The sequence below is a fragment of the Perna viridis genome, chromosome 13, assembly GCF_037379345.1.
Source record: "Perna viridis isolate PV_CMFRI_1.1 ecotype Kerala chromosome 13, ASM3737934v1, whole genome shotgun sequence".
NCBI lineage: Eukaryota > Metazoa > Mollusca > Bivalvia > Mytilida > Mytilidae > Perna > Perna viridis.
This window is the reverse complement of record NC_142457.1, coordinates 14,673,535-14,700,137: the sequence shown is the minus strand read 5'-3', so window position 1 is coordinate 14,700,137 and position 26,603 is coordinate 14,673,535. Positions and strand designations below refer to the sequence as shown.

At 32.9% G+C, this 26,603-nt stretch overlaps 3 protein-coding genes across 10 annotated transcripts; 1 reads left to right on the top strand and 2 right to left on the bottom strand.

The window, feature by feature from the left end:
- Positions 1-392: 392 nt before the first annotated feature.
- LOC148599699 (uncharacterized) lies at positions 393-1,223 on the bottom strand. The gene is made up of 2 exons (XM_088559826.1): positions 1,129-1,223; positions 393-754 (listed from the first exon to the last, which is right to left on the bottom strand). Exons 1-2 carry the CDS (start codon positions 1,176-1,178, stop codon positions 397-399), a joined length of 408 nt encoding a protein of 135 aa, XP_088415952.1. The 5' UTR covers positions 1,179-1,223; the 3' UTR covers positions 393-396.
- A 3,599-nt stretch (positions 1,224-4,822) lies between these two features.
- Positions 4,823-7,811, top strand: LOC148599698 (uncharacterized). The gene is made up of 3 exons (XM_088559296.1): positions 4,823-4,849; positions 5,531-5,940; positions 6,969-7,811. The coding sequence occupies exons 2-3, from the start codon at positions 5,532-5,534 to the stop codon at positions 6,974-6,976; spliced, it is 417 nt and encodes a 138-aa protein (XP_088415422.1). The 5' UTR covers positions 4,823-4,849; position 5,531; the 3' UTR covers positions 6,977-7,811.
- An 8,208-nt stretch (positions 7,812-16,019) lies between these two features.
- Positions 16,020-25,651, bottom strand: LOC148599697 (uncharacterized). Of its 8 annotated transcripts, none has more exons than XM_088557278.1 (9): positions 25,475-25,651; positions 21,707-21,952; positions 20,836-21,141; positions 20,215-20,553; positions 19,651-19,752; positions 18,971-18,998; positions 18,522-18,550; positions 17,970-18,040; positions 16,020-16,428 (listed from the first exon to the last, which is right to left on the bottom strand). In XM_088557278.1, exons 1-9 carry the CDS (start codon positions 25,536-25,538, stop codon positions 16,318-16,320), a joined length of 1,296 nt encoding a protein of 431 aa, XP_088413404.1. In that variant the 5' UTR covers positions 25,539-25,651; the 3' UTR covers positions 16,020-16,317. The 8 variants fall into 8 exon arrangements, 7 of the variants coding, with proteins under 7 accessions (XP_088413404.1, XP_088413407.1, XP_088413403.1 ...); XM_088557281.1 differs by having other exon boundaries at positions 21,902-21,952; XM_088557277.1 differs by having other exon boundaries at positions 21,689-21,952; positions 25,475-25,650.
- Between the last annotated feature and the right edge of the window lie 952 nt (positions 25,652-26,603).

Below are 26,603 nucleotides of genomic sequence, written 5' to 3'. Positions count from 1 at the left end.
TGATAAATAGTTCATTAGACCTCTACGGCTTAGACACAATGTAATTAATGAAAACGATATACTTTATTACGTATCCAAAAAAAACAAAAAACAAAAAACAAAAAACAAAACAAAAAACAAAACAAACAAAAAAACAAAACAAAAAACAGCAACCCGTCTTCTGTCTTCACTTTCTTCATTCTTTTATTATTTTTGTTCATGTTGTTGTATATTATTATTTTACTGTGTCTGTTTCATTTCTTTTTCCTTTGACTTTATGCTTGTTTAAATGTTTCGTCAATCAGAGTTATCAATTATCGCCTTATTGTCCTGAACATGATATACATTTCACATAATTCAAAACATGAAATGATTTTGGAATGATGCTCTTAGATTTTTTATATTTTTCTTGAATGGCTACGTACGCGATTTTCCGTATCCGCCATATCCGTAACCAGTTCCACCAACGAGAGCACCACCGCTATATCCTCCAAGACCACCAACAGTTACACCATAACCATACCCAAGACCTCCACTTAGTCCATATCCCCAACCTAGTCCGTATCCTCCACCGAGCCCGTATTTACCGCCTAGACCAAGTCCTCCCCCGAGACCATAACCATATCCACTAAAAGCTTGGTTCTGTAGCCACTTAGAAAACTGTTGTCTTTCGAAGTAGTTACGGAGAACATAGGCAGGGGTGTATCCCTTCTCACCGTATTCTGCTGCGGCAAATCCGATTACAACAGCGAGGAAAACGAGTGCAGTTTTCATGCTTAAAATACAAATTGGAGATAAAGAAAAAAAGAACGATTGAAAATGTAGAAAAGTACACATTGAATACGTACTTCACAAACAATTAATTAATTTCGTGTGTTTTTCTCCCGTTCATTTATTTAAGCAATATTGGCATATTTCATTTCGAATTAGTGTGTATTGACTTTGCTTTCAAAGGAACCAAATTTAAAATTTAAACTTGAACTTGCCATACCATCATACCATGCAGCTACATATGAACAAATAAACATTTCAATTCACAAAAACACATTCATTCACTTTCAAAATTTCAAGAAAAAACAAATGTTTATTCGTCGACCTAACTATGACTGTTTACGATTATAAATAGAAAAAAAAAGAACCAAAACTTACTTGTTATTTTTCTTAAGGTCGGTGGAAGCTGTGCTGCAATAAAATGACATGGTCTTATTTATACAGAAGTGTAGTACCACAGTGTATGATTGAAAAGGCCGTCATCAATCTATTATACTTATGCAACAGATAAATCCAAGAATAAATATGTTAATCTATATTAAAAAAAAGTTCCGTTTTTAAGACAGCTTGATAAATTGAAAGGACTTTTCATGACCTCCGTCAAAACAAATTGTTTAATCGTTTATTGACAATTTGCTATTTGTATTCATAATTATTACACAAAGGATTAAAGTTATATGTAAAGTCTATTCATATCAATTCTACTCTGTCTTTTGTTATACTTAGAAATGTTGGTAATTTATAACAACACAATTCAAATGGCCCTAAATCCCATAATTTACATGTCTGTTGGTTTTGAAATAATACAGTGAAACCTTTCTAAACTAAACTTTACAATTAGTTCGGTTAAGACAGGTATTACCAAGGTTTCTAAAATACATTTAAACTGATATAGAGGGATTTTAAAAGATGTAGTTTTGATACGTGTTTGAATTATTCAGGTCTTTGGCTCGAGACTTTTCACCATATCATAGAAATAGAGAGAAATGAATTGGCAAATGTAATTTGAAACTTTTTTCATTTTGATTATATACCTTAACCGATTTGAAAAGCACATTTTTACAATGCTTGAAAAGAATAATAATAAGAAGAAGTTTGCACTCATATACAATCGATTTGTCTGATGTACCAATATGTAGTGTATTAGCATTCGACTATGTAAAATTTTATATCTAATTGGGGCGTATGTATGTATCAGTGCAACTACTGTTTACAGACAAATAAGATAAGAGACGCCTTTAATACATATTTATGCAGCCCGTTCTACTTTGTATTTAAAATTGTTTAGCCATGTATTTAAAGTCATTTCTCGATATCATTAACACATCTTTTTTATATCAGAAAAGAATAGTTTTGTGAAAACCCTGCTTTCATTTATCTAATTAAATGATATTTCTTATAGCTGGCGATTTTTCAATATTAATTAATTAGTTTTTTTTTGTATCATTTTTTTGTGTGTTTGTTTGCTTGTATTATTTTTGTTTTTTGTTGTTTTTGTTTTGTTTTCTTTTGTTTTGTTTGTTTTGTTTTGTTTTGTTCTTATATAACAAAATGTTGAAGATAGTGGTAAACAATATCCAAAACATACACATGTATCTTAATGTAGGGAAGGCAATTATTATCAAAATACTATATACTACTATAATATATTTTATATCAATAGTCATATTTCGAATCAAGGTGTTATGATTGCGTTTAATATTACTACTTAATTTGTATTGAAAAAGAGAAACCACACAAATATCTTCCAGGTCTACATCTGTAAGAAAACCATAAATTAATCTCCCAGTAAATTCAACCTAATCACACAAATCAAGAGCGACAAATCTTACAAAGAATCGATTTCATATGAAATTTGTCACATTTTTACCACAAGACATTGAATCTATGAGCGCTTATGTAGTTTGCAAGTGTTCCTGAATACGAATACATAATTTAAGTAACTTTTATCTAGGAATTGCAACAATTGCAACAATCGGACAACAAATAATGAGTTGACTGTTTCTGAATAAAAATTAAATGTAAATTTTATGGGTTATTTGGCATCCATGAATCACCTTCTGTCTGATTTACTTAAATGTAGTACACTTAATATAAAAAAAATGAAGATAAAATGTAAATTTTTGGAAGTCAACGGGCAAATTAAAAGAGAAAATAGCTTTCTAAGACAACCACAAAGACAACATTTCTACTACCTAAGAAATAGTTTTGAATACCAAAATAATTCATTTATTTACTTTATTATTCTTACTTTCCGATACTAATTTTTTCTTGCTGTTTGATATTGTCATTCATTTTTGTCTCTGGATTTGTTTTTCTCGTAATATATAAATTCTTTACTTAACTAGTCATGAATCAGTCTATTTGTGCAATGCGTGGTCCTTGAAAATAAATTAGAGAAGACAGTGGATATGTTTGCCTTTCCGGGAACAAGATAAGTGTCCGACTGCCTTCAACTTTTTAATACACTGTTAAAAATATCAAAATCAAAGAAATCATAAGGTTTATATACATCATTTATATTAATTCCCAAGACAAAATAAATCATCTCGTAATTATTACGTTGACGTTCTACTTTTAAAGACGAAAATACATTCGCAATACATCATGGCGTCTTATTTTATGCTAATCGTTTAGTCTAATGTTTTTCATTACATACACGCGAATAAAGTCTTTTAACAAAGACAAAACTTGTTCTATACTTGATATAGAAATATGGACTTTCGTTGGATTGGATAACTTTATAATATTGAATGTAATATTGAATATAATGTCTCATCTAATAAAACAACCATTACATTGAATACTAATTTTGTACAAATGAGATGCTACAATTAAAAAAAAATGTAAACAGTGTTTTACCATACAAAACGTGAAACTTCATTGTATGCAAAGTTGCTGAATGATATATGATGGTTTGTTTGTTTGTGTGGTTGATTATTCGTTGTGATGATTTCTATCTAATGTTTTGTTTTTAGGTGGTCGATATTTATTAAAAAAAAATATGATTACATACTTATCTGCTACTTTTTAACAACGCGGGGTAATTCAATTTCAGCGAGTGTTTTCCCGCCATTCTTCTTCAATCTATTTCTGACTTGAATTTATCTCTACTGTCATTGGTGAAATTTAGATACAATCATCTTGAGTTGGGAAATGATTTAAACCACCAATTACTGAAGAAGAATATATAACTAACCTATACAATGGCATCCACAGTCTTCAAACAGGGTTGCTAAAAAAAATAATTCAAATCTGAAAACTCCTATAAATAATTCACAACTATTTGATAACAGAGGTAACAAAGTAAACGTATATTTCTTCTACGTTTTGGTATACGGAAGCGTTTAAAGAAAATGATATGCAGCAAAGCTATTTTCTCATGTTTGTTTTTATGTTATGGTATATTTCTCTTGTTGTTTCCTTTAGTTTGTTATGTTTTATTTCTTTTTAATTATTTTCGCTTTTGTTTTGTTTGTTTGTTTGTTTGTTTTTAGTTTTAATTATTTTTACTATTGTTTTTATCTGGGTTCCCTTTGGCAAAGAGCTTTGACAGCTTTCGAAAAGATACATAAAAGATGTGCCCCGTCTATATATTTCAAAGTAATATTTAGTGCTGTTTGATATTATGATATATGTGATACCTGCAGTTTCTGTCGATAAGTATTTTTATAGTTTCTTTGTTTATACTATAATGTATATAAGAAGTTGCTTGATTGCAATGCGATTTTACAAAATTCACGGGTATATTGGGTGCAAGAAATCTAAACACAATTATTCTTCTCGCTCAGAAGTTTCTTTTTTACATTCCCTCAGTTGACGCTGACGTAAAATTAGCATCAATCAAAACCATATTTCTCTGTCATGATTTAAGGCTTTGACCGACCCTATAATTCCGAATTTGTCATTTCCTGAAATTTAGAAATCTTTGTAATGGATGAATGTTAAAGATGACAAAGTAGGCCGGTCATTTTTAAAGTGTCGTGGATTGATAAACAACCTTTTTTTGTTAACTGGATCAATCATTTTACTTTAAATTTAATATAAATACAGACAAAGTTGTGACAAGAATCAGAAAACTGACCGTGCTCAAACAAAGGTAAGTTAACAAAATAACTGTTATGAAGAAAAACATGAATTTATGTAATGTTTGCCACAGAAATTTATGTTTAACAAAGTATAGTATATCGACATTCATGTTCATGTTTCTAGAAAATCAGAAGTACTTTACCTCACCTTTACAACTGCAGTAAGTTTCACAAGAAGTCGTAAGAGTAAAAATTAATTGTATGCTGTCACGTCACAATGCTGTATTATATTATGACGTCACAATTTACGATTTATTTTACTCTTAAAAATTTCGTTGGAAAACGACCACTAATTTGTATTCTATTTTAAGTTTAATGCGTGTTCTAGTTTCTACTTTAGTTTCAGAACTAATATTTAATTAATATGTGCTGTTTATTGTGATTTGTCAGTTTTCATAATTTAGCTGTCTAACATAAGTATACCGTTAATCATTCTTTTCATTGTCCCTTTCTTTTAACTTTAAACACTTCAAGTAAAATTGGAATATGTATCATCACAAGAAGACAATGAATACGTTTTGTATCTGAGTTTATTTCAAAAGTGCCACACGCCTGTACACTTGAGCAAAAAGCCCCACAAAATCACGTTAGCGATATTGCTTTTAACTCATTTTAGGAAATGAATGAAAAATCAAAGTCGTCTTAAAAAAGAAATTACCAGAATATGATAATAAAGAACGTTTCTATTGTAGTATGAAGACCGCACTTGTGTTCCTTACCGTTATTTTCGGTTTTGTTGCCGCCGAATATGGCGAAAAGGGATACACTCCAGCTTACGTCCTCCGCAACTACTTCCAACGACAACAGTTCTCGAAGTGGTTGGAAAGTCAAGCTTTTAAGGGATATGGTTACGGAGCTGGTGGTTATGCAGGAGTCGGTGGTTTTACAGGTGCTAGCTATGGATTCGGGGGATATGGTTCAAGGAGTTACGGGGTTGCCGCTCCTGGTCTCACACATAGTTTATCAGGTGCCTTAGGTCTATTGGCCGGGGGATACGGTGGAGGTATTGGAGGAGGCTATGGTGGAGCTATTGGGGGTTATGGCGGTAGTGCCCTTATTGGTGGTCGATACGGTTATGGCGGTTATGGATTTAAAAATCAAGGTAAATTAAAACTGTAAACTTTGAAATTTTGAGAATGCGGTATTTGAAAACACTGGTATTAAATTATTATGATATCTAAACCCTATATAATAAATGTCTTTCAATATCACAAAAAAATGTTAGGCCTGATGTGGTAGAAATACATTTTAGACTACGGCATAATGAAAGTTGACCCCAACACAGCAATAAAATGAATAATTTTCGTCTTTACTCACACTAAGAAATGTAAGTCAAACATGATTTTTTTTTTTTTTTTTTTGAACATTCGGGAAACAATTTAATGCACTGGAAGTGGAGATATGTTAGCGCGTTACAAGACCGTTCAAATGACTATTTCAATCAGAAAAGCATATGCAAAGTCAAGACAATTACAGTCGTTTTATTGATATTTTTGTTACATGGACACTGATTTTTGTTATTCTTCTTGATTTTGTTCGGCTTCTTTATGCTGTTGTTAACCTTCATTGTACATTATTCTATAAAACACCAATGTCACTGATGCATATACCTTATTACTAAAAGGACGCTCTTACATGTTAATATGGGGAGCTCCGAGTAGTTTAGTCGGATGCTATAAAACAGGCTTATATACTAACCTATTAAATTATTCAATATTTCTGGGCAGAAGACAAATGTAATTTACATTTTGAATATATATATTATGAAACAATATCCTCAAATATAGCAAGCACTCCCCCTTTTTTTTTTGGTATGACAAAAACAAATACGATCAATTGAGATACTGAGACGTTTACACAGCTAAATCTATCGATGTCTTCATAGAATTTATGCTTGTAAACCATGTAGTTCAATCAGTTTCCATCTCATGAAAAGTTACTTTTTTTTTGTTTCTTTGTTATGTTTTGGTTTTTAGTTCATTTTCTTTATCAAATTTTGTAGTGTTTCATAACAACTAAATAGATCATCGATATTACATAAATGTGATAGTTAATGAATCTATCGGATAATAAACGTTTTACTCAATATTTTTCTGGTACAACCCTTTAATTTTATATTATCTTTTTCAGCATATTAGAAAGTTTTTGGATGCCAAATAAGAAGTCGCTGTTGTCGGTAATGTGACGTGTTTTGAAACATATACATGCGAATCCCGCACACTGATCTATGATAAACATGTCTGAATATTCTTATTATGTTTAGTATTTGTTTATTAAGCAGTAGTCTTTGTAAGAATTATGCAAATTCTGAAATATGTGATGCATTTAATAAAGGCTACATTTTTTTTGTTTGTTTGACATTAAGTAGTTTATGGGTTAATCCGGTAAAATGATACTTATACATTCTAAGCTGCCTGCTATTAGGAGATAATTCATATTTATAATCACAAACAGTTTCTATTGTATTTTAGTGTCATCTACGGAGTTATCTTCCTTAATTTTTAATTTTACTCTGCATTCTGTATAATTGTAAACTTATAAGAGCAAAGGTTATATGAAAAGCCGAATGTTAAATACTGTTTTCCATAACATTTTAAACAAAATATCAAAAATAAAAATATGTAGGCTGTATTCAACCATGAATAACATTTTGCCTGATTCTTTTTGGTAGTACTTAGGCACCCACCATTTTCATATTGGGGTAGGGGGGAGGGGGGGCTATGATATTTTTTTTAGAAAAGAAATCGACAATGGTAAAAACAAATAATAATGTTGTATTCTGTTTTTCTTTAAAACAATTAAGGTAGACAATAATATAAAAAGAGAAAAACGAAAAGGGGAAGAGGGGAATGGCGTGTAGACTAAAGGTTAGAATAATAAAGAAAAGGACAAAGTTTAAACAGGGTTTTAACAAGGATGTACGAATATGAAATGAGACAGACTATATTTCTACCAATAAATGCATGAACTAATTGTGCTCCTCTAATCACTGACGTAGTTCTTGCACTCTTACGTGGTCGATTTTATAGGTGATCTGATCCAAAGGAAAAAAACAGCAGTTAGCTAGATCCTTTGATCTCAGTTTCAGCTATAGAGGTGGCGTATTAATATCATTTAACAATCCTAGATTTGGGGAATTAAACATCATGTCTATGCCCAAAGAATTTGAGATAAAGGATACTACATGCACTATAAAGTCAGTTCCATATCTTGACCTACACATAGAGATCGATGGTAAAGGAAAACTATTGACCAAACTCATGTTTTATGCCAGAGCGTGTCGTAGCTACGCAGAATTTTTGTACCGCGCTAGACCTCTTACAATTAGGCTTCTGGATTTCCAGAAACTTGATTACTCCACCACTATACATTATAACCAATTTAGATTTTAACACAAACAGAGAAGAGATAAGATTACCAGGCCGTCCGATAATTTCTCATTGTGGTTCTCCAACAAAATACTTCGGTAGATTTCATGAATATTTTATGCTACCTACAGGTAAACATCCAAAGGACTAAATACGCAAAAGCTCGGAACATTTACAGTTTCTTAATGACTACAAATTTCTTTTGATATAACATGACACTTTCATTTCATTCCATGAACTAATTACAATGCAAGGCGACTGAAAACGTCTACCTTGAAATGAAAGATAAGACTATGCTATACCACTTTCGATCAAAGAAAATTTACTTCTAATATTAGAATTAGCTCTTAACACTAACAAATTTAAATTTGCTCAGTCTAATTTCATTTAGCGTATAGGATGTGCAATGGGGAGAGTCCCTAGCCCTGAAATAGGCCACAAAATAGCGTATGAACTCAATTACTTGATTGTTGAAAAAATCCCAAAAAAAGAACAACATAATTATGCATCAAAAGTTCCGAGATTATGGCTTTATTGTCTATAATGATGTCTTTTGATAAACTTTAAATAAAGAACATGAACTACTAAAATATAGTCTTACATTTCCGTTCTATAATTTCTCTGTAAACTTCTTAGATTTAACAATTAACAAGTGTGAAAGGTTTGAAGCAACCGACCTACTAGAAAACTGAAAGTTTTCAATACCTGCATAGAAAAGTGCGCATTAAAATGGAACCTTGAAAGGTTTCATTTAAGGTGTAGCCTTAAGACACTTAGGATCTATTAGAAGTCTAATACGTAATGCATAATTCCAACAACCCTACTCGACTTCTGAAATTCAGCAAAATGTGCAGCTAGCTATGCCCATTAGCAGATCGTGTGCTCTCAGACTTAACATCAATAAAACAAATAAAAACTTTTTTTAACATTTGTAACAAAATACCACTCAATATTACACATAACTTCGTATTTGTGACTAAAGCACTGGTCTTGTATTATTAATGAATGTTCTCTACTATTAAACAACCACCTATCGTAGCCTTAAAACCTTAACACACGTCTATCATGAACAATTAAACTATCAATATAAATCTACAGCATTTTTATAAATGTAATTACGAAACTAATTAATAATTCAACTATATATTTGTGGGGCGACTGGTGATCAGAACCAATACAAAATCCTTGAAATATATTTATGATAAGTGTATATATATAACAAAATACATTCAGTTTTACTAAACTATAATTGAAATACAATCAATAATTTATCTATAAGTTGTAACGTTATTTATTTGCACTATAGACGTGCAAGAATTATAGTTAGGTCTGATCTACAATCGTGAATTTACTCATATATTACTTCCTGCCTAATAGATATATTTTGGGATGCTAAATGGACAAAATACATGTACAAAAGTACAGATATACAAAGTGATCAATCTAGATTGACCATGCATAATTGATTGTGGAGTGGCCTCTGTTATGTTTTAGAAGCAGCATCGTCCAATTCTTGGCTACAGACAAAGACATGTCTTGTTTAGGATAAGTGAATTTCAATTGTGGATTTTCATCCAACATTTACAAAAAATATGGGATGGGTGGAAGAATTTTATTGTTTATTCCTTACAAGATATTTGCTGGCATAATTTTGCTCTTATTTAGATAGTTCTAAATTCACAGCAACATAAGTTTCAGAGACGAATCATTATTTAAATCTCCATAAAATGAAAGATTGTGTCTCATAGTACCTCAATACTAGAAACCGACGTGAAACGAATCCTGATTTTGAAATTTCCGTCCCAGTTTTTGTTTAGATTTTTGTCAATTATTTAGGGGCGGTAGGGGATGAGAATCTACAATTAATTCTATTTGATCTTAAAAAAGAATAACATATATCAATTGAATATGAAACTCCTATGATCATATGATGATTGTCATTTGATTATCATATGAATTGAGCAATATAGATCTCTTATATATGGTACATATCAATATTTAAAAAAAACGAAATGAGATCAATAACAAAACCAAACAAAACAAATGAAATACAATAAAGACGCACAAAAGACGCATTGCATACGCTCCGAAAATATAGTTTTGGGTATGATGAGGCACATAATTTAAGATAATAAAATCAGGGACGGATATTCAAAAGTCTATACACCGTAAATTTCTTAATATACTTTTTAATGTATTTTAAGATTTTCAGGTGTAAGTTGGGATAATGTTTCGAAGGAATGTTTTCCCGTTTACCACCCCCAAAACTGATATCTTATTCCCAATTTGCAACCACATAACAATGTGTCACGGTTACTTTACGATATTGCCAGCATAACTTGACATATAACTTAATTGAAGACAATAATTAAAAAAAGAAGGGCTTGCCATTACGATTTATAAGTATATTCAGTTCATGATCATTTCGAGATCATTAGTGAAGAGACAGTTAATGATACAATTTATGTAAAGTCTTTGAACCAACACTATTTCTAAACGGGTCTAAAATATGGAACAAATCACAGTTGTTCGTTTTTATATGCACCCTATTTTTTTCAAACAATCTTGTTTCAAGCACAACCTTTGGTGATGAAAAATGTGTTTTGAAGATGATTAACAATTTTACAATTACACCAAAAATGCAATGACCTCTGTACAATAACCGGGTTAAAATAATTTAAAAAGCATTCCAGCTAAGGATCATGCAAAATGTGATTCATGGGTAAAAAGCCTATATATTTTATTTTTGATACTTTGTTTGAAATATCATAGTAAACAGAAAAAAAACATGCGTTTTTTTCATATAACCCGTGCTCTTAAGAGATAAAAATTATATTGAATGCACTGTAGATTTCAGAATTAAGGGAGATAACTCTGTTAATGGCGCTCAAATAAAATAGAATCTACTGTATTTTCAATGTCGATTATCTCCTAAAAGCAGGCAGATTTGAACGAATAATTACACATTTCATAGTATAGACCCATAAAATAACTTAATTACAAAAATAAAAGTATGTAGCCTTTTTTGGGGTGTATCACATTTTTTTCAGATTTTGCATGACTCTTACAAAGACAGCTACTTAATTGACATTTATGGCCAAAACAAAAAGCAAAAAACATTACGTTATCAATTTTGATAGTCGTCAGAAAAAAACTTTCACCCATGTAGTTATAAGGTGAGATGATGAGAGAACAATTGAATAGATACTCGTACTAACAATTGATTCGAACTACAAGATTTCTATGGCTAATGTCAGGGAGTGGTGATTTTATGTGTTTATATCAATCCACTGCTTAATTTTGCTGTCACAGTTCTGTTTTATCGCCACCGCGCATAACAAACAAAGCTACATATTATGTTGGTAAATATGTTTGTTTATTCGTCTGGTTTGTTTTGTTTTATTCCATTTTATTATTTTTGTTGTTTTGTTTTTTTTTTAATTTATTTTGTGTTGTTGGTTTTTTTATTGTTTTTTTTTTGTGTGTGTGTCTTCTTTTTGTTTGTTTGTTTTGTTTTGTTTTGTTTGTTTTGTTTTGTTTTGTTTTTTGTCTTTACTGTTTATGTTTTTGTGTGTGTTTTTTTTCGTTTGTGATGTTCACTTTATTTAGGAAATTAAAATTAAAAGATCAAAAGCGAATAATGTGCAAAGTGCAAAACAAAAGAAAAGAAAAGTAAATCATGTCACATGTATCTATAAATAAAAATCATATATTCAGTGTTAATCCCTTTTTTTTTCTTGAAGGTCATTATAGAAGATCGACATATGTATGTAATAGTTATTATTTATATTTTTTTCATATGTCTTCTTACAACTGCATGTACAGTTGATGTCTATTATTCTATGTCATCTCAAATGATAACTGCACATCAACTGTGGTAAGTTAAGGGTTATGTGTACTTAAAACAGTCCGGGGAAGCACACACACACACACAACAATGAACACCAAATAACCAAAATATAACGAACAAACACACAATAACGGTAAATCAGCAGCTTCTTAGGGGAAATGAACAGCTTTTACATTATAGCACATAAACAAAAGATGAAGCTTAATGAAAACAGCACGCGTTTGTTTCTCCACGCGTCTTTAAACATTTAACTGAATCATCCTTGGAAATAAGTTTAGTGCTGGTATGTTCATCGTTAACTGGTAAGTACCTTTGTTTTTATTTATCTATCTATCTGTTCAAGTTTCATTATGGGAGAAAAGGGCAGTTTGTTTTTGTCAGTGACTTTATCTCGATTTATATCAAGTGATCCTGCAAGGGTGGGCCCTGATATTAACCATGATGAATACACTATCTAAAACAAAATAACATTTATTCTTTTTATCGGTAATTTGATATTTATAAAGGAAAATGATGATCATTATCTGAAATATGTTAAAGACATCAATCAAAAGCATGTATTTAATGTGGACTATTTTATCAATGACCACTGTTTGTTTTGTTTGTTTGTTGGGGTTTAACGTCCGAGCAGAAATATTTCAGCTATATTCAGACAATGAACATGAAATGGATGATAAAATGAACATGAAATGAAAAAAAAGGATGGGTCACAAGGATAATAGGGTCGACAAATTTTGATTGCCACTGGTAAAAGGAGGGATGGGTAAGGTCGGGCAATTTAGCCTCATGTGGCGGAGCGCAAAGGTTCCTACTCCTATCGAATACCACAGCAGGGTTCTTTAACGTGCGAAGAACGTGGCATCTTTCCCAACACGGTGCACCACTATGGTTTGCGGTCAGGTTTTCCGTATTATAGCCTGACAACCCCAGCATGCAACACGCCAGGGGTACCCCATTCCACCACCTGGGGCACACACACCAGTTGCTTTGTGGGCAGAGCACCTAGCCCCCGGCTAGGTTTCTGAGCACTATTTAGTCGCCTTATACGACAAGCTTAGCGCTGCTACAGGTCTGTTCTTTTAACACACGGACCTGCACGGGGCGACCACCGATCGTCATGAATTCCGATAAAGTCCAGTCAAACTTTAGCACGTGCGTCAGTTGATGAACCTATGTAACAGTTAGAGGAAGGTTGGCATGCCATAAGATTAACATCTGTTGTGTATTATTATCATGATTATTTTGAGAACTATATAATTTCTACAAATGTAAGTTACGACTGTGTCAGTTCTCTTGAAGATAAAGTCTCTCATGTGTAATAAGAATTGCTCGCAAAAGGACGAAAAAAATTGTTAGTTATATGGTTACCTTCCATTTGCTTAGTTTTATTTAAAAAAATAGTAACTAGTTTACAAGACAAGACTAACATCAGCTACATACATGTTTGTAAGACCATCATGGTTTTTCAACATAATTATTTTTTTTCTGCGCGACAGCAGACGATTTACATTTAAGAATGCAGCAAATGTTTATCGTGGCTAAAGAAAAGTGTTGATTATTATACCATTTCAGGATAAATGTTAAAGAGATTTGTGATATTGTTGTACATATACCGTATTTCCTTTTGAATTTTGAATTACATAATATTGTTTAAAGTACCGGTTAAATACAAGTACAAATTTGCCGGTGGTTGCAACGTCAAAATAAAACGTAATTTCATTGGCTTTCCCAAAAAAGGGATCTCTACGCGGAATATTAGCGCGTGCTAAATGCAAACTAATCCGATAATTTCTTGTATCAAGTCAATTTGCCGATTCATAATTTGATGTGGAATAATTGTTACAGGTTTAATGTTATGTGAAAACTATGTATAGTGACTTTTTTTTGGAAATTGAATTAATTTTATGTAAAACCAAGAAGATTCCGCATGAAATGTTTGTTTTTGCTCATTTAGATTACTTGGGGTGCTTTTAGATAAGATTTGCACTGCTTTATATTTTCGCAGGAACCTGTTTTGCCTTTTTTTTAAATGTTTATGCACTTTTTATTCGGTTGAATTTAAGCTAAATCTTGTTTTTTTTTCAAATTCAGTAATTAGCACAATGTAGAAGAAACATCTTATAAAATCATGATAATAAAAGTAATAATTAGACGAGTACCTGTGTGTGTCATGTGGTATTTTTAGATTTAGCTAAGATTCCATAAACTAGTGTTTTAAGTAATAAACCTCAATACCACGAATTCAAAAATCCACGAACTTGTGCTTCTACCATAATCCAAAAATTGGTATCAACGAATTGAAAAAAACGTTCACAGTAATTACCCGGACTCCACTAAAGTATGGGAGTATGGATCATATGCACAGGTAGGGTAAGCATTGTCTAAAGACACCAGCAGAGTTGCTCATTAAATGACAGGATCGGGGATAGACAAAAGAAGAAAGCTATGGTAGGCTAAACAAATCGGTTCTCATGTGCAGATGGGTGCAGATGGAAACACCATAACGACTAGTACATGATGACAACCCCAAACTGTTTGTAGTGATGACTTTAACCCTGTAAAACATTTGTTCAAGCCTAATTGTTAGAAGTCTTGTACGGCACAAAAGTCAATACAGTGAAGTTGTTTTGCTTTCTTAAAAATGTCTTTTTAGGGGGGATGGATGAATAAATAGCCTTTGCATTATAGCACACTGTATCTGTCATGTTGTATTTTTAGATTTAGCTAAAATTGCTTAAGGCGATTTTGAATATTCGTATGAGGCGTGAACTGACAGAGAGGGATTTACTTACTAATAATAGTAATAAAAAACTCTATTTGAGGATACCATTTGACTATATTTGTCGTGCTTGAGGACAAATTAGTTCAATGTATATAATAAATAAAGAATACGAGACAAAGGGATGTGCAAACGAAAGAGGAAACACATTCTATGTCACATTCATCTATACATATAAATCATTTATTCAGATTTACATTATCCACTTTTTTCTTGAAGGTCGTTTAAGAAGATTGACATGTCGCATTTATAACGTGGTCATATATCATACAATGTAAAATTGATGTATTCATGTATGTATCGTCTCACTGCCTATCAATTGTGGTTCTGTAAGGGTTATTTGTACTTTAACTGTAACGTGGGTTGAACAACTTCGTGTATATTTCATTAACAATTGAATGTTCTGGTGATGGGCATGTTGTCGGTTAGTTCAGGGTTCAGTATAACAGGTTTCACTGTACATAATGTAGACTGTATGCCATATTTATGGTACTGGAGGATAATACCGACTAATTCATATTATTCAAATTCAAAGATAACACAGATCAAATATACATACAAAGCGTGGAAACAAAACAAAAATGGACGGTCTACACAATGTACACAAAAGAATTAATTATTCACGTATATACACCTGGAAATAAGGAAACCAATATACTACAAAAAATAAATAAACAAACAAACAAACGGTTATGCGCACAAAACAACGGAAGTGATTCTTTTTCCGCCAAAATTCTTATAAAAAACACTGGTTCAGTTCTCCATGCGTCCATAAACATTACAATTTGTTTCTAATGCTGCACTTATGACAGTGGCGGATCCAGAGAAGAGGCAGGGGGCTGGAACTATCTTTTTTTTCAGAAACTTTGACATTTTCATGTGCAAAATGCAAAATTGACAATAAAAGGAAAATAACGTCCCAGCACCCGTATTTTCTAAGGAACTCCGGCTGGCATCCCTCCTTTTAAAACTGTCTAGACCCGCCCCTGTAGTCATATCTAGCAAACCGAAATTTAAAGTATTTAATGATTGGTATTTTTGAATATATATCATGAAAACTTTTCATTTAATACTTTTCCGCGATCATTGTGAAGCATTTGAATATATTGCACATAGATGATGTAATCATTTACATAGATTTGCGAGGAAAAATTGGCAACGAAGTCTTAGTTAAGTGAGGACACTTGTATCTTGAATACATTTATTGTTTCATATGTATAATTTTAGTATTAAATAGACATGCTAATTACATTTTTTCGCATGAAATAGATCCTAAAAAAAAAACAAATTATCATGCTACGTTAATGTTTTCTTTATACTCCATTGTGTGAATGTGTGGGCGGTAGGTGTGTTATGAAACGAAACGTTTTACTCTTTCTTGTGCAAACAACATTTTCGCCTTGTATAGATCATACAGAAGAATATCATCTGGCCAGCATATTCATTAATGTAGGAAAAGTTTGTTAACTATAGAGCAATGATTCAAGTCACAATTTCCACATATTCTGTTCTGTTATGTGCAGCTCTTGTTGCAGAAACCCGAAAGTGATGTAATGGGCAAAAGTCCAACTCTGCATACTTAAGTTCTTCGTTCTGTAAGATATGTAAAAGCCAATTTGTTTCCTTGCATAATTCCGTTTTATTTGAAGGTTTATATTCATATGTTTGTTTTAAAATGATCTGCTATTCACATGTTGGTATTCTATAGGTATACCTTTTTTTATTATTTTCCTCCAGCGAACGCTGCTATTGTCATATTATTCTAAATAAATTTTCCTTTTCACATTCAAAATATGCAAGCACTGTCATAGATGAGAGTGCATGCACTTACATATTTATGAGAGATTTAGATGTTTTGAGAAGTATTACAAAAGAGTAATCAAGGGAACCAAGGTTATAGCGGTAATCAAACGAATATAATCCAGGGACAAGGACCAGGCCGGGAAAACAGGCATACACAACAAAGACCATAAAATAACTAAAATCATACATACAAAGTAACAAAAGCAAATGAGAAACTCGGACTCCACGAAAAACTGGCAGCATGGACCAGGTGCACCGGTGGGTTAAGCGTCCCTTGCTTTTCTAGAAACAAACACCGAGTTGCTCATAAAAATTCAAGTCCTGTGTAGACAAATGAGGAAAGGGAAACTATGACCCTTTGAATAAATCAATTTTCATTGTGCAGATGGATACACCATAACGATCCACGTGTTCACGATGACGACCATTAAATTTCTGTAGTGATGACTTCAATCTTGTAGGCACATAATCTTGTTTTAGAAGCATATTTGTTAGAGTTCTAGCGCGATACAAAAAGTCTGCGTAGTTTCGGCAAGCTCTGGCATAATGTATGAGTTGTGATTTGAACACTCCATACGCAGGTGCTGAATGGATGTTGCCGCAGATGAAAGGAAAGTTGACAATTCTTAATGAAAAGTCACGTGTGTCGTAATGTTTGGTCAATATTTTTCCTTCATCATCGATTTTGTACGTGTAGGTCAAGATATGAGGCTGACTTCACAGTGCCTGTAGTATCCTTTATCTCAAGTTCTTTGGGGTAGATGAGATGTATCAAATCCCAAAATTTAGGATTGTTTAAAGATAATACGTCATCTACATAGCGGAAACTGAGATTAAAGGATCTAGCCAAACGATATTATTTCGGCTATAAAGTCAGCAGCATAAGAGTGAACGAATATGTCAGCAAGTAAAGGAGCACTATTTGTTCCCACTGGAATGCCGACCGTTTGTTGAAAAACACGTCCACCACACTGGACAAATATGTTGTCGATTGAAAATTCCAGCATTTTGTAAACATCTTCCTCTGTATATTTGGAAGATGATTTGGAATTATTTCTTACAAAAAAATGTAATTGTATATATTGTTCCCCTTCTTAAATCAACATTGCTAGATAAAATTGTTTCGATTCCTCTAAGATGGTTTGTGCTATAATGAGCGGTATAGCAACGGGCAGGAGAACACAATTATTCATTCATCAATTATTACGTACACATTTAAATCAATACAGATACATGTACATACACCAAGTATAACGCAATTTGTTGGATTTTTCGTTATTAATTTCAATTCAAATTTTCTTGTAATATGTAAATAGTAATGACTGTATGACCTCGTTTTGATTTTGGAGTCCAATGTCACCGGCTGCCTGATAAATAACGTTTTCAACTGGCCCTACATGATCTAAAAAAATATATATTGATAATGAAAATCATCAAAGCACAAAAAAATATTCTTTCATTAATGCATTATGTTAAACTGATGTTTGCTTGTAACAACGACAAATACTGAAATCATATTGTAATTGATTTGTTTTACATGCATATAATTGTGTTTAATAATGCTGCTAGATCGTTAACAATTTCTTCTTGCTGAAAATATGCTGAATAATATGCTTCTAAATTTTGGTTTTTAATTGGCGGAATATGTTTTTCTTTTGAAATCTAAGTAATTAATCTTTTTCCTAATTAGTTTTCTTGATATATACTGTAAACCTCCTAATTTTCAAAGAGTTCGGTATTTTCATGGTTGACAGAAAACCGCGCAAAATTATTCCCGCGAAATTGATTTGAACACTAAAAAACCGCGACAATTAACAAAATAACTGGAAATCGAATCCTGCACTTGTTTCTCTCAGATTCGAATATACATTAATAATACCAACCATTATCAATGTGTTCAATTTCATCTTGTCTGAAAAATGATACATGTTAGAGGCATTGTTGTTCAAGATTAATTACAAAGGAAAAGATTTTTAAATTTACCTTGAAACATCTGCGACCTAGATTAATATTTGTTGGCTGCTTATATAGAGAAAAAGTGCAAGGGAACTTTCTCGCCATTTTCAGTATTGCTTTATTTCAACTAAAATTAATGTAAAGGTATATATGTTCACCTGATTAAGATCTGTGTTTCTATTTTGCGGTACAAAGGCTATGTGAAGTAAAACGGAGAGAGGAAAAAATCGCAGTTTTTAGAATTTTTATCCGGTATCTGCAATATTTATACTGGGATATTTCTGAAACGTACCCTCCCGTATTCGTAGACAGATTTGTGCCAAATACATATCAGTCAAGTTTTCAAAGACAAACATCTACATAAAAACCTACTTACTGATTACTTTCATGGCATCTCCGTTTACCTGAAACAAAATTGATCAATACTTATGCAACGGCATATGAGACATGTATATACGTAATTCTGATGTTATGTGTCTCTTAATTCTAAATCGTACAGTCGTATGGTATATTCTATAAGTTTTGAAAAGGACTGCTCTTGAAAATAGGGGATTTCAAGAAAATTATTTGCACCTGTTTAAGATTAGAACAAGTAAGGCATGGCCCTGAACTAAAACACCATAAAAATGTTAATAGATAATTCCTCTCAAGTGACTTGACATAAAACATATACAAAGTTCAAACTGTGAGCAGCAGAACAATTCGAAATACTGTCGAGAACTTTCATCGGTTCATACCAATTATTGTACATCCAAAATTTATCAAGTCAATGCATCGTTAATATTCAAGGAAAAATCTATAAAACAACGGCTTTCAACATTTCATGACATCACTGAATAGTCAAACCTAAAAAACACTTTTAATGCACAATAAATATCAAATATACATTCTACTACTCAAATAGAACGTTTGCAGGCTGCTGTTAAAATATACATATATATATATATTTTCGCGCTTGTTTGAAAGTTGTCTAACTCAACATAAAAATCGGAGGCTCCCTCGAATAGAAAACGATTTATGCCTTAGTTATTGTTTATTGTACCACCTCATACTTACTTATAATAAGACTGATAAAACCAAGGACCCCTAATACAGCACCAACAACGGATCCCACAACGACAATAATAAGATTTCTTCCATTGGTCCACGTAGAATATTCTGCAAAGGATCAAAGTTAGCATACATTGCTCTGTTGTTAGGAAGAAAAAAAGGGTTGACATATGTAGGGGTAAAATTATTTCCATACTCCTTTATAGATATATAAGTTTGATTTGGAAGATATTTAGAAGTATAAACAATCAGGGCCCTAAACAATTGATATATTCGTTTACAACACATTTATGTAATGGTAAGGAAATATTTAAAATGCATAGAAAATTATTTGAAGTGATCTGTCGAATTTTCTATCCCTCACTGTCCTACATCGTCAGGCTAAACGTTCGTCTGTTCATCTTACTATATCGCATGCGCAGGTGTGTCACTTCCGTTAGCTTCTTACATTGATTTTGTAAATAGAAATATTACAAACGTATGTGGGAAATAAAGTTAACACCGACGTCGGTAAATTCAATACACAAAATGCATAAAATAAGAGAATTAAAAATTCAGTATATGACTTACTCTTGTACATTGATGACTGGATTTCGATGTAACTGCTATTGCCAAATTCATTACAGACTGTTATCATATACTGCTGAACATCGTCGTTGAATACTTTACGTAAATCCGTAATTGTTTCGAAAATTGATACAGTTACCATTTCCCCATGGAAGAGGTCTCTGTAATTTGTACGCTGGACCTCTATATCATGCTTGAAAGCCATTGATGATGACATATTTGTGATTTCAGCAAAACTGCATGATAAAGGGCTGTTTGTGTATACCCGAAGCTTTAACTGCCTAGTCGGGCTTAAATGGCCATGCCTCCTTGGTTGATTTGATGCGATGAATATAGGAGGGCCTGAAATTTAAAATCAAGCAAAGAATATATGGTACTAATTCAAAAGATTAGCATAGGTTGCTTTGAAATATCCTTTTGATATTGGATGTTAAACTGTTCCATCATGCGCACTAATATATAAAAGTAATACAGACTTAGTGACAGAAACACAAAACCTGGAATCTTGAATTTCTATCAAACGATAGAAGTAATCGAATCTTTCTTTTTTAAAGATACTTGGTCAAATTAAGTCATTTTTAACACGCCATTATATTCTAGAATTTATACATTGTACAAATGTACCTGTTGATTTTACTATAATTTCATCACGTGGAAAATAAATGCTCTCATTCTTCTGGTTATCTACAACACAACATACATAAAGCCCATCATCTTGGTATCGTTCTGATTCTGCAGGTATATATGGTAACGTGATTGTTCCTATTTTATCGTGTATAGAAGCACGGAGGTATCGAATGTGTTCACCGACGAATGATTGATGTTCCCACGTTTTAATGGCGAGACTGGTATTCTTGCAGCTGCATGTCAGTGTTCTATTGGACTGGTTCAAGGGGAAATGTATTCGGTTATTAAACATTGGTTTGGGATCTAAAATAAACAAAAACAACATACATTAATTCTAACTATTTTAATACAAGTCTTTGAAATAATCAGAACAAAATAAGGATAAGATTAAACTTCTGATTTAAAGTACAGATTGTAGACGTTTTGTGTTATTTTTCTTTAAAAATGACCCGTTGTTGATAAAAATGTAGCCAAAATAACATAATTTCAATATTCATCCCACATGTGAATTCAATAATGTCTCTTTAGATACGAGTTTGACGAGTGTTGCGGAGCTGTATTATAGTTTATTTTTACAGGATTATACTCACTTGCAATATGACGCACGCTGATAGCGGAGTAGGACATGCTTACTGTTTTAATCGGTTCGCAACATTGTGTATAGATCGTCTCCGTTTCATGTATTCATGTAACGCTTTTGTATTTTATTGGCGATATTTATGTTTATGCATATACAAACTTCCAAAACATTTTTTTTCAGAAATGTCTTGTCTACAAAGCAGGTATAAATTCCAGTATAATGAGAAGTGTATAGTCTTTTTGTATTGGAGTTTTATGTATATGTACTTGCCAATAACTACTAAAACACCTTTCTCATATTGCAGTCCCCGATATGTAGTGTTTCCAAAACAAGTGTAATTTCCAGCATCTTTAGACGTCACCTTTTTAATTGTGTAACAGGATTTTAATTTGTTGCAAGTCAATAAAACCGTTCTATTCTCGTGCAAAATCCACATTTGAAACAGCGGGACAAGAGAAGTACAACATATTTGATTTGATGTACCTTCTTCAAAGATGAATTCTCCAGAGAAATTTAAGTAAGATCGTCCGGAAGCTAAAAAGTATTATTCAGTTCATTAGAGCATGTCTCGTTTATTTCTGCATATTCTCAATGATACCAACAGGGGCAACCCATGTAATTCCCCCCCCCCCCCGAAAAGCTCCATTACAACATTCAAAACTACACAAAAACATGCTTATTGTATTTACAGTATGATCAAGGAAATTTGATAACTCACATATCCATTACCGAAAGAAATATGTTTTGTTTCTAAATTTATTTTGATCAGTTCAAGCAGCGCTGCGTTGTTTTTTTTTTTTTTTTTTTTTGTTTTTTTTTTTTTTGTTTTTTTTTTTTTTTTTTTTTTTTTGTTTTGTTTTGTTTTGTTTTTTTTTTTTTTGTTAAATCTGTAACTACATGACAAAAACTCATTTTTTGGTCTACCATTTTTTGTCATCTCCCTATTGTAAAATAAGTGTTTGGTTAATTTGAATATGAAAATGTGACAAAAACATTATATGCGGATCAAAAAGGGGGTGAGGGGTGCCCCTTGCGCTCGAACATTTTGGTTGACACTTATGGGCCCCTTAATATGCAAATCAGTGTCCCGCCTCCTTTTCAGAATTTCATGAAATGTAACTGTATATGTGTAACTCATTTCATATTAAGCCCGAAACACTTATGGTCCGAAATTGACCTATTCCAATAATATTTATTGTAGTTTGTTTCGGTCCCTTACTCTTGTAATCACCTAACTTGCTGAATATATTTTGTACGCCAAACTTGCCTTGTTATTCCAGTAAAAGGAACAAAATGCAAGTATTGAGAAACTGTCTGTAAAGTAAACATGATACATGACTCCGATTATGGTAGCGACAAAAGCGAAGGCGAAATTTTGCACATTTCAACAGTGAAAAGTGACAGTTCACATTCTTCGAAAAAGTGGCTTGTGGATTTGGAAATCTACAAGAATCCGATTAAGTTCGGGATCGATACTGGTGACAAATGTAGCATTATTTCGAAAGACACTTTGACGCTTTACTACTTAGTGCGAAACACAAAGTAACGGTGAGATCGTACACCGGTCATACAATAAAACAGTAGGGCAAAATCGAACTTTCAGTTAATACAGAGATTGTAAAACCGAAGAGACATTCGAAATTTCGAACAGGATAATATAATCAGTGGTGACTTTGCAGAAACACTCGAGTTGCTTGGTGAAAAGAATTCACGCGATCGACGATGTCTCGCCTATCAGCGAAATTGACACTCAGAATGACTGGTCACATGACTTTCCGGAATTGATCAAGACGTCAGGCACACTTCCGGGCGAATACCGAATCAAGATGGCGGAAAACGCGAAAGGTGTAGTTCACCCGCCGAGACGATTGCCCGCAGCGATCAAGGATAAAGCGATAGCAGAACATAATTACATGGCAGACAACGGTTATATTACGAAAGTATTGGAACCGACCGGATGGGTTAGCTCTATGGTTGTAGCCGTCAGTAACGATAAAGTCAGAATCTGCATAGATCCAAAATATCTTAACAAAGTGGTACAACGTGAAAACTATCCGTTTAAGACTATTGATGACGTGGTAACGACACTCTCAAACCCAAAAGTATTCTCAACGCTAGACGCGAAATCAGAATTTCTCCAATTCAAACTTGACGAACCGTCATCATATCTGACAACTTTAAACACTCCGATAAGCCGTTTTAGGTGGCTCCGTTTACCTTTCGGAATCAAGTGCGGTCCGGAAATGTATCAACGGATCATGGATTAGATGTTAAAAGGTATTATTGGCACGACCGAATATGAAAGTATTCTGAAACGCACAACCGAACACAACCACCGTCTGAATTTCCAGAAATGTTACGTCAGGAAGTCAAGTACATGGGCCATGTTATAACCGATAAAAGTTTGAGTCTCGACCCGTCGAAAGTTGCATCAATAGTCAATATGCCTACTCCGACGAATAAAGAGGGTGTTGGTAGACTCCTAGGAGGCTCCACTTCGACAACCTCTGATACTGTTATTCGTATAGGAAACGAACAGGATAATATTTTTCAGGAGCACAAGAGAGTGTGTAATACTTCTCCAGTTCTAGCATATTTCGATGTATCAAAACCAGTAGAAATTGAGTGTGACGAGTCAAAATGGACTAGGTGCCGTCATTATGCAGGAAGGACGTGCAAACGCTTATGCGTCCCGATTTTTGTCCGAGTCTGAAAAACGATACGCACACATTGAGAAGAAAATGCTCTCTACTGTGTTCAGCACTAGAAAATTTCATTGTTATATATTGGAAAACATACAGTTGTGTACAATGATCAGAAACCATTGGAACACATCTTCAAGAAATCGTTATTGTCAGCACCACTGCGAATTCAGAAGATGATGCTTAACTTTCAGTGGTACGACCTTCAAGTGTGTTACAAGAAAGGTAAAGACATGAAAATATCCGACACATTGTCGAAAGCATTCTTACTGGCAAGTCCACACAACAGTGACGAAGGGAACATCGTTCAGAATATCATTTGCATGATTGCGATTAGCAAGAACAAATACTCTGAAATCAAAGAAGCGACAAAGTCTGAATTACACGTGTTACATGAAACCATTTTCAAAGGATGGCCTGATACGAAATCCGAAAATCCGTTCTAAGTTCGACAGTACTGGTACTCGAGGGATCAATTGTCCGTATTAGATGGCATTATCTAAAAAGGACTCAGAATCGTTATTACGCGCGACGAAACGATGAAACTCGTACACAAGTCTCATCTTTGAATGACTAAATGCAAGAAACGTGCACGTGAAGTGATTTATTGGCCTTGCATGAACTCAGATATCGAGAATTGTGTACAAGATTGCTCACTATGTGCTTCGTATCAAAATCAGCGACCTTCAGAACCGTTTCAAACCAACTATGACTCTGGATCTTGCATTCAGCTTGGTAGAATGAATACGACTTTCGGAGTAAAACTTGCATTCTAACTTTGGATTACTATTCTAAGTACAATGATGTGCTACCTTAAAATCATCAAATACAATAACTATCGTCAATGCTCTTAAGTCAATCTTTGCTATGCTCGGAATACCCACTAGACTTCGATCTGAAAATTGACCACAATTTAGTTCGTCCGAGTTCATGGGAATCGACCACAAAACGTCTAGTCCCCACTTTCAAAGTGCGAACGGAGAAAACGAGCGAGCAATTCATACCGTCAAAACCTCTGGATGAAATCTGATGACAATCATTTGTATTTATTGGACTACAGAACTACTCCATTGGAAGGTATTGACTTATCGCCTTCACAACTTCTAATGGGTAGACGACCAAGAAACACCTTACCTGCATCGAAAGATGTGTTGAAACCGCTTACCGCAAACAGACACTTCGATCATGATTATTCCAATAATGTCTATTGTAATTCATATCGGTCTCTTACTTTTGTAATTCCCTAACTTGCTGCATATAGTTTATACGTCAAACTTGTCTTGTTTTACAATATGTATATATACACTGTGTCCAATCGATCGTCTTCTTACACAATATAACAAATTTTACTTACCAGTTGTACATGTTAATTGAACAAAAAATATCACAATACCAATTTGCTGTCCATATCTACGCATTGTGTCTTAATTAGGATACTGCTAGAAAGTATTGTGTTAATACTTCTTGCTTGGGACTGACCAACCAAATTATATAAGTAATAACTTATATTCTATGAATGGAATAAACGGCGAGGTTATTTCATCAAGTATTTGAATTGCCTATCCTTATTAAAATCATGTCAAGTGTGGGTGGAGTCAAATATTTCCATTAACTAAATCTAATAACTTCCTTATATATTAACAAAAGTATAATGATAATTGTTGTGTGTATAACTGGAAGGGAAGGTAGTTATGAAATTCCAATTTATCATTCTCCCTTTTTTTTTTTGTCAAAATATTAATATTTCAGTCCTATGAAAGCGTATAATAGACATCAAGTTTACGTAAAATAGCAAATCTATATATTTTTCACGGCAACAGTAAGTAAGCGTGGTCTGCGCATGTCTGCCTATCGTTTGTTAAAGTAAATATTTTGCAATGTTGGAAGTACGTATATTTCAGCATCATACTTTCATATTGCGGTATCATGTATCTTATATTATTTTGACACTGATATTGTTAGTAGAAACATGTAATGTAAAATATTGGAATTTGATTTTTATGTGTTTTTTCCTTTACATAGAAAGACGACTCTAGAAATTGTATATTGATAATTGTCGACGGTTCGAATATGAATATGGGACTGAGATCTGTATTTTTGTCATACAAGAAATGAAATAAAGGGTGAACGTCATTGAGGACGACAATTAAGACCAAACTCAATTTAAAATCAATAATAATGTACATTATGAAGTGACTCAGTTAAGCGTAAATAAGAATAAAAAATAAGTCAACAAACTCAATTGAAGTGATTTGCCGTGTCATGCGTGAGGTTTCGTGTTGTTTCACACCAGGCTAAGTTTAGAATGTTCTAATGTTTATTTTAGCTGACTGAACCGATTATTGATCGAGAGTGTAAATTGTACTCAACTTTAAATGCAAGATATATACTCATGGTACAAGTATGTACACTTGAATTTAGAAATTGTTTTTTTATCCCAAATTCTGTACTTTGCCAAAGATAAATGAAAGGATGTTTTTTCT

Coding starts and splice junctions, on each gene's coding strand:
- LOC148599697 (XM_088557277.1), bottom strand. CDS start 25,538: ATGCGTAGATATGGACAGCAAATTGGTATTGTGATATTTTTTGTTCAA. Junction 21,953..25,474: donor TCAATTAACATGTACAACTG/GTAAGTAAAATT, acceptor AATACTTTTTAG/CTTCCGGACGATCTTACTTA. Junction 21,142..21,688: donor AGGTGTTTTAGTAGTTATTG/GCAAGTACATAT, acceptor TGTTTATTTTAG/ATCCCAAACCAATGTTTAAT.
- LOC148599699 (XM_088559826.1), bottom strand. CDS start 1,178: ATGTCATTTTATTGCAGCACAGCTTCCACCGACCTTAAGAAAAATAAC. Junction 755..1,128: donor GACCTTAAGAAAAATAACAA/GTAAGTTTTGGT, acceptor TTGTATTTTAAG/CATGAAAACTGCACTCGTTT.
- LOC148599698 (XM_088559296.1), top strand. CDS start 5,532: ATGAAGACCGCACTTGTGTTCCTTACCGTTATTTTCGGTTTTGTTGCC.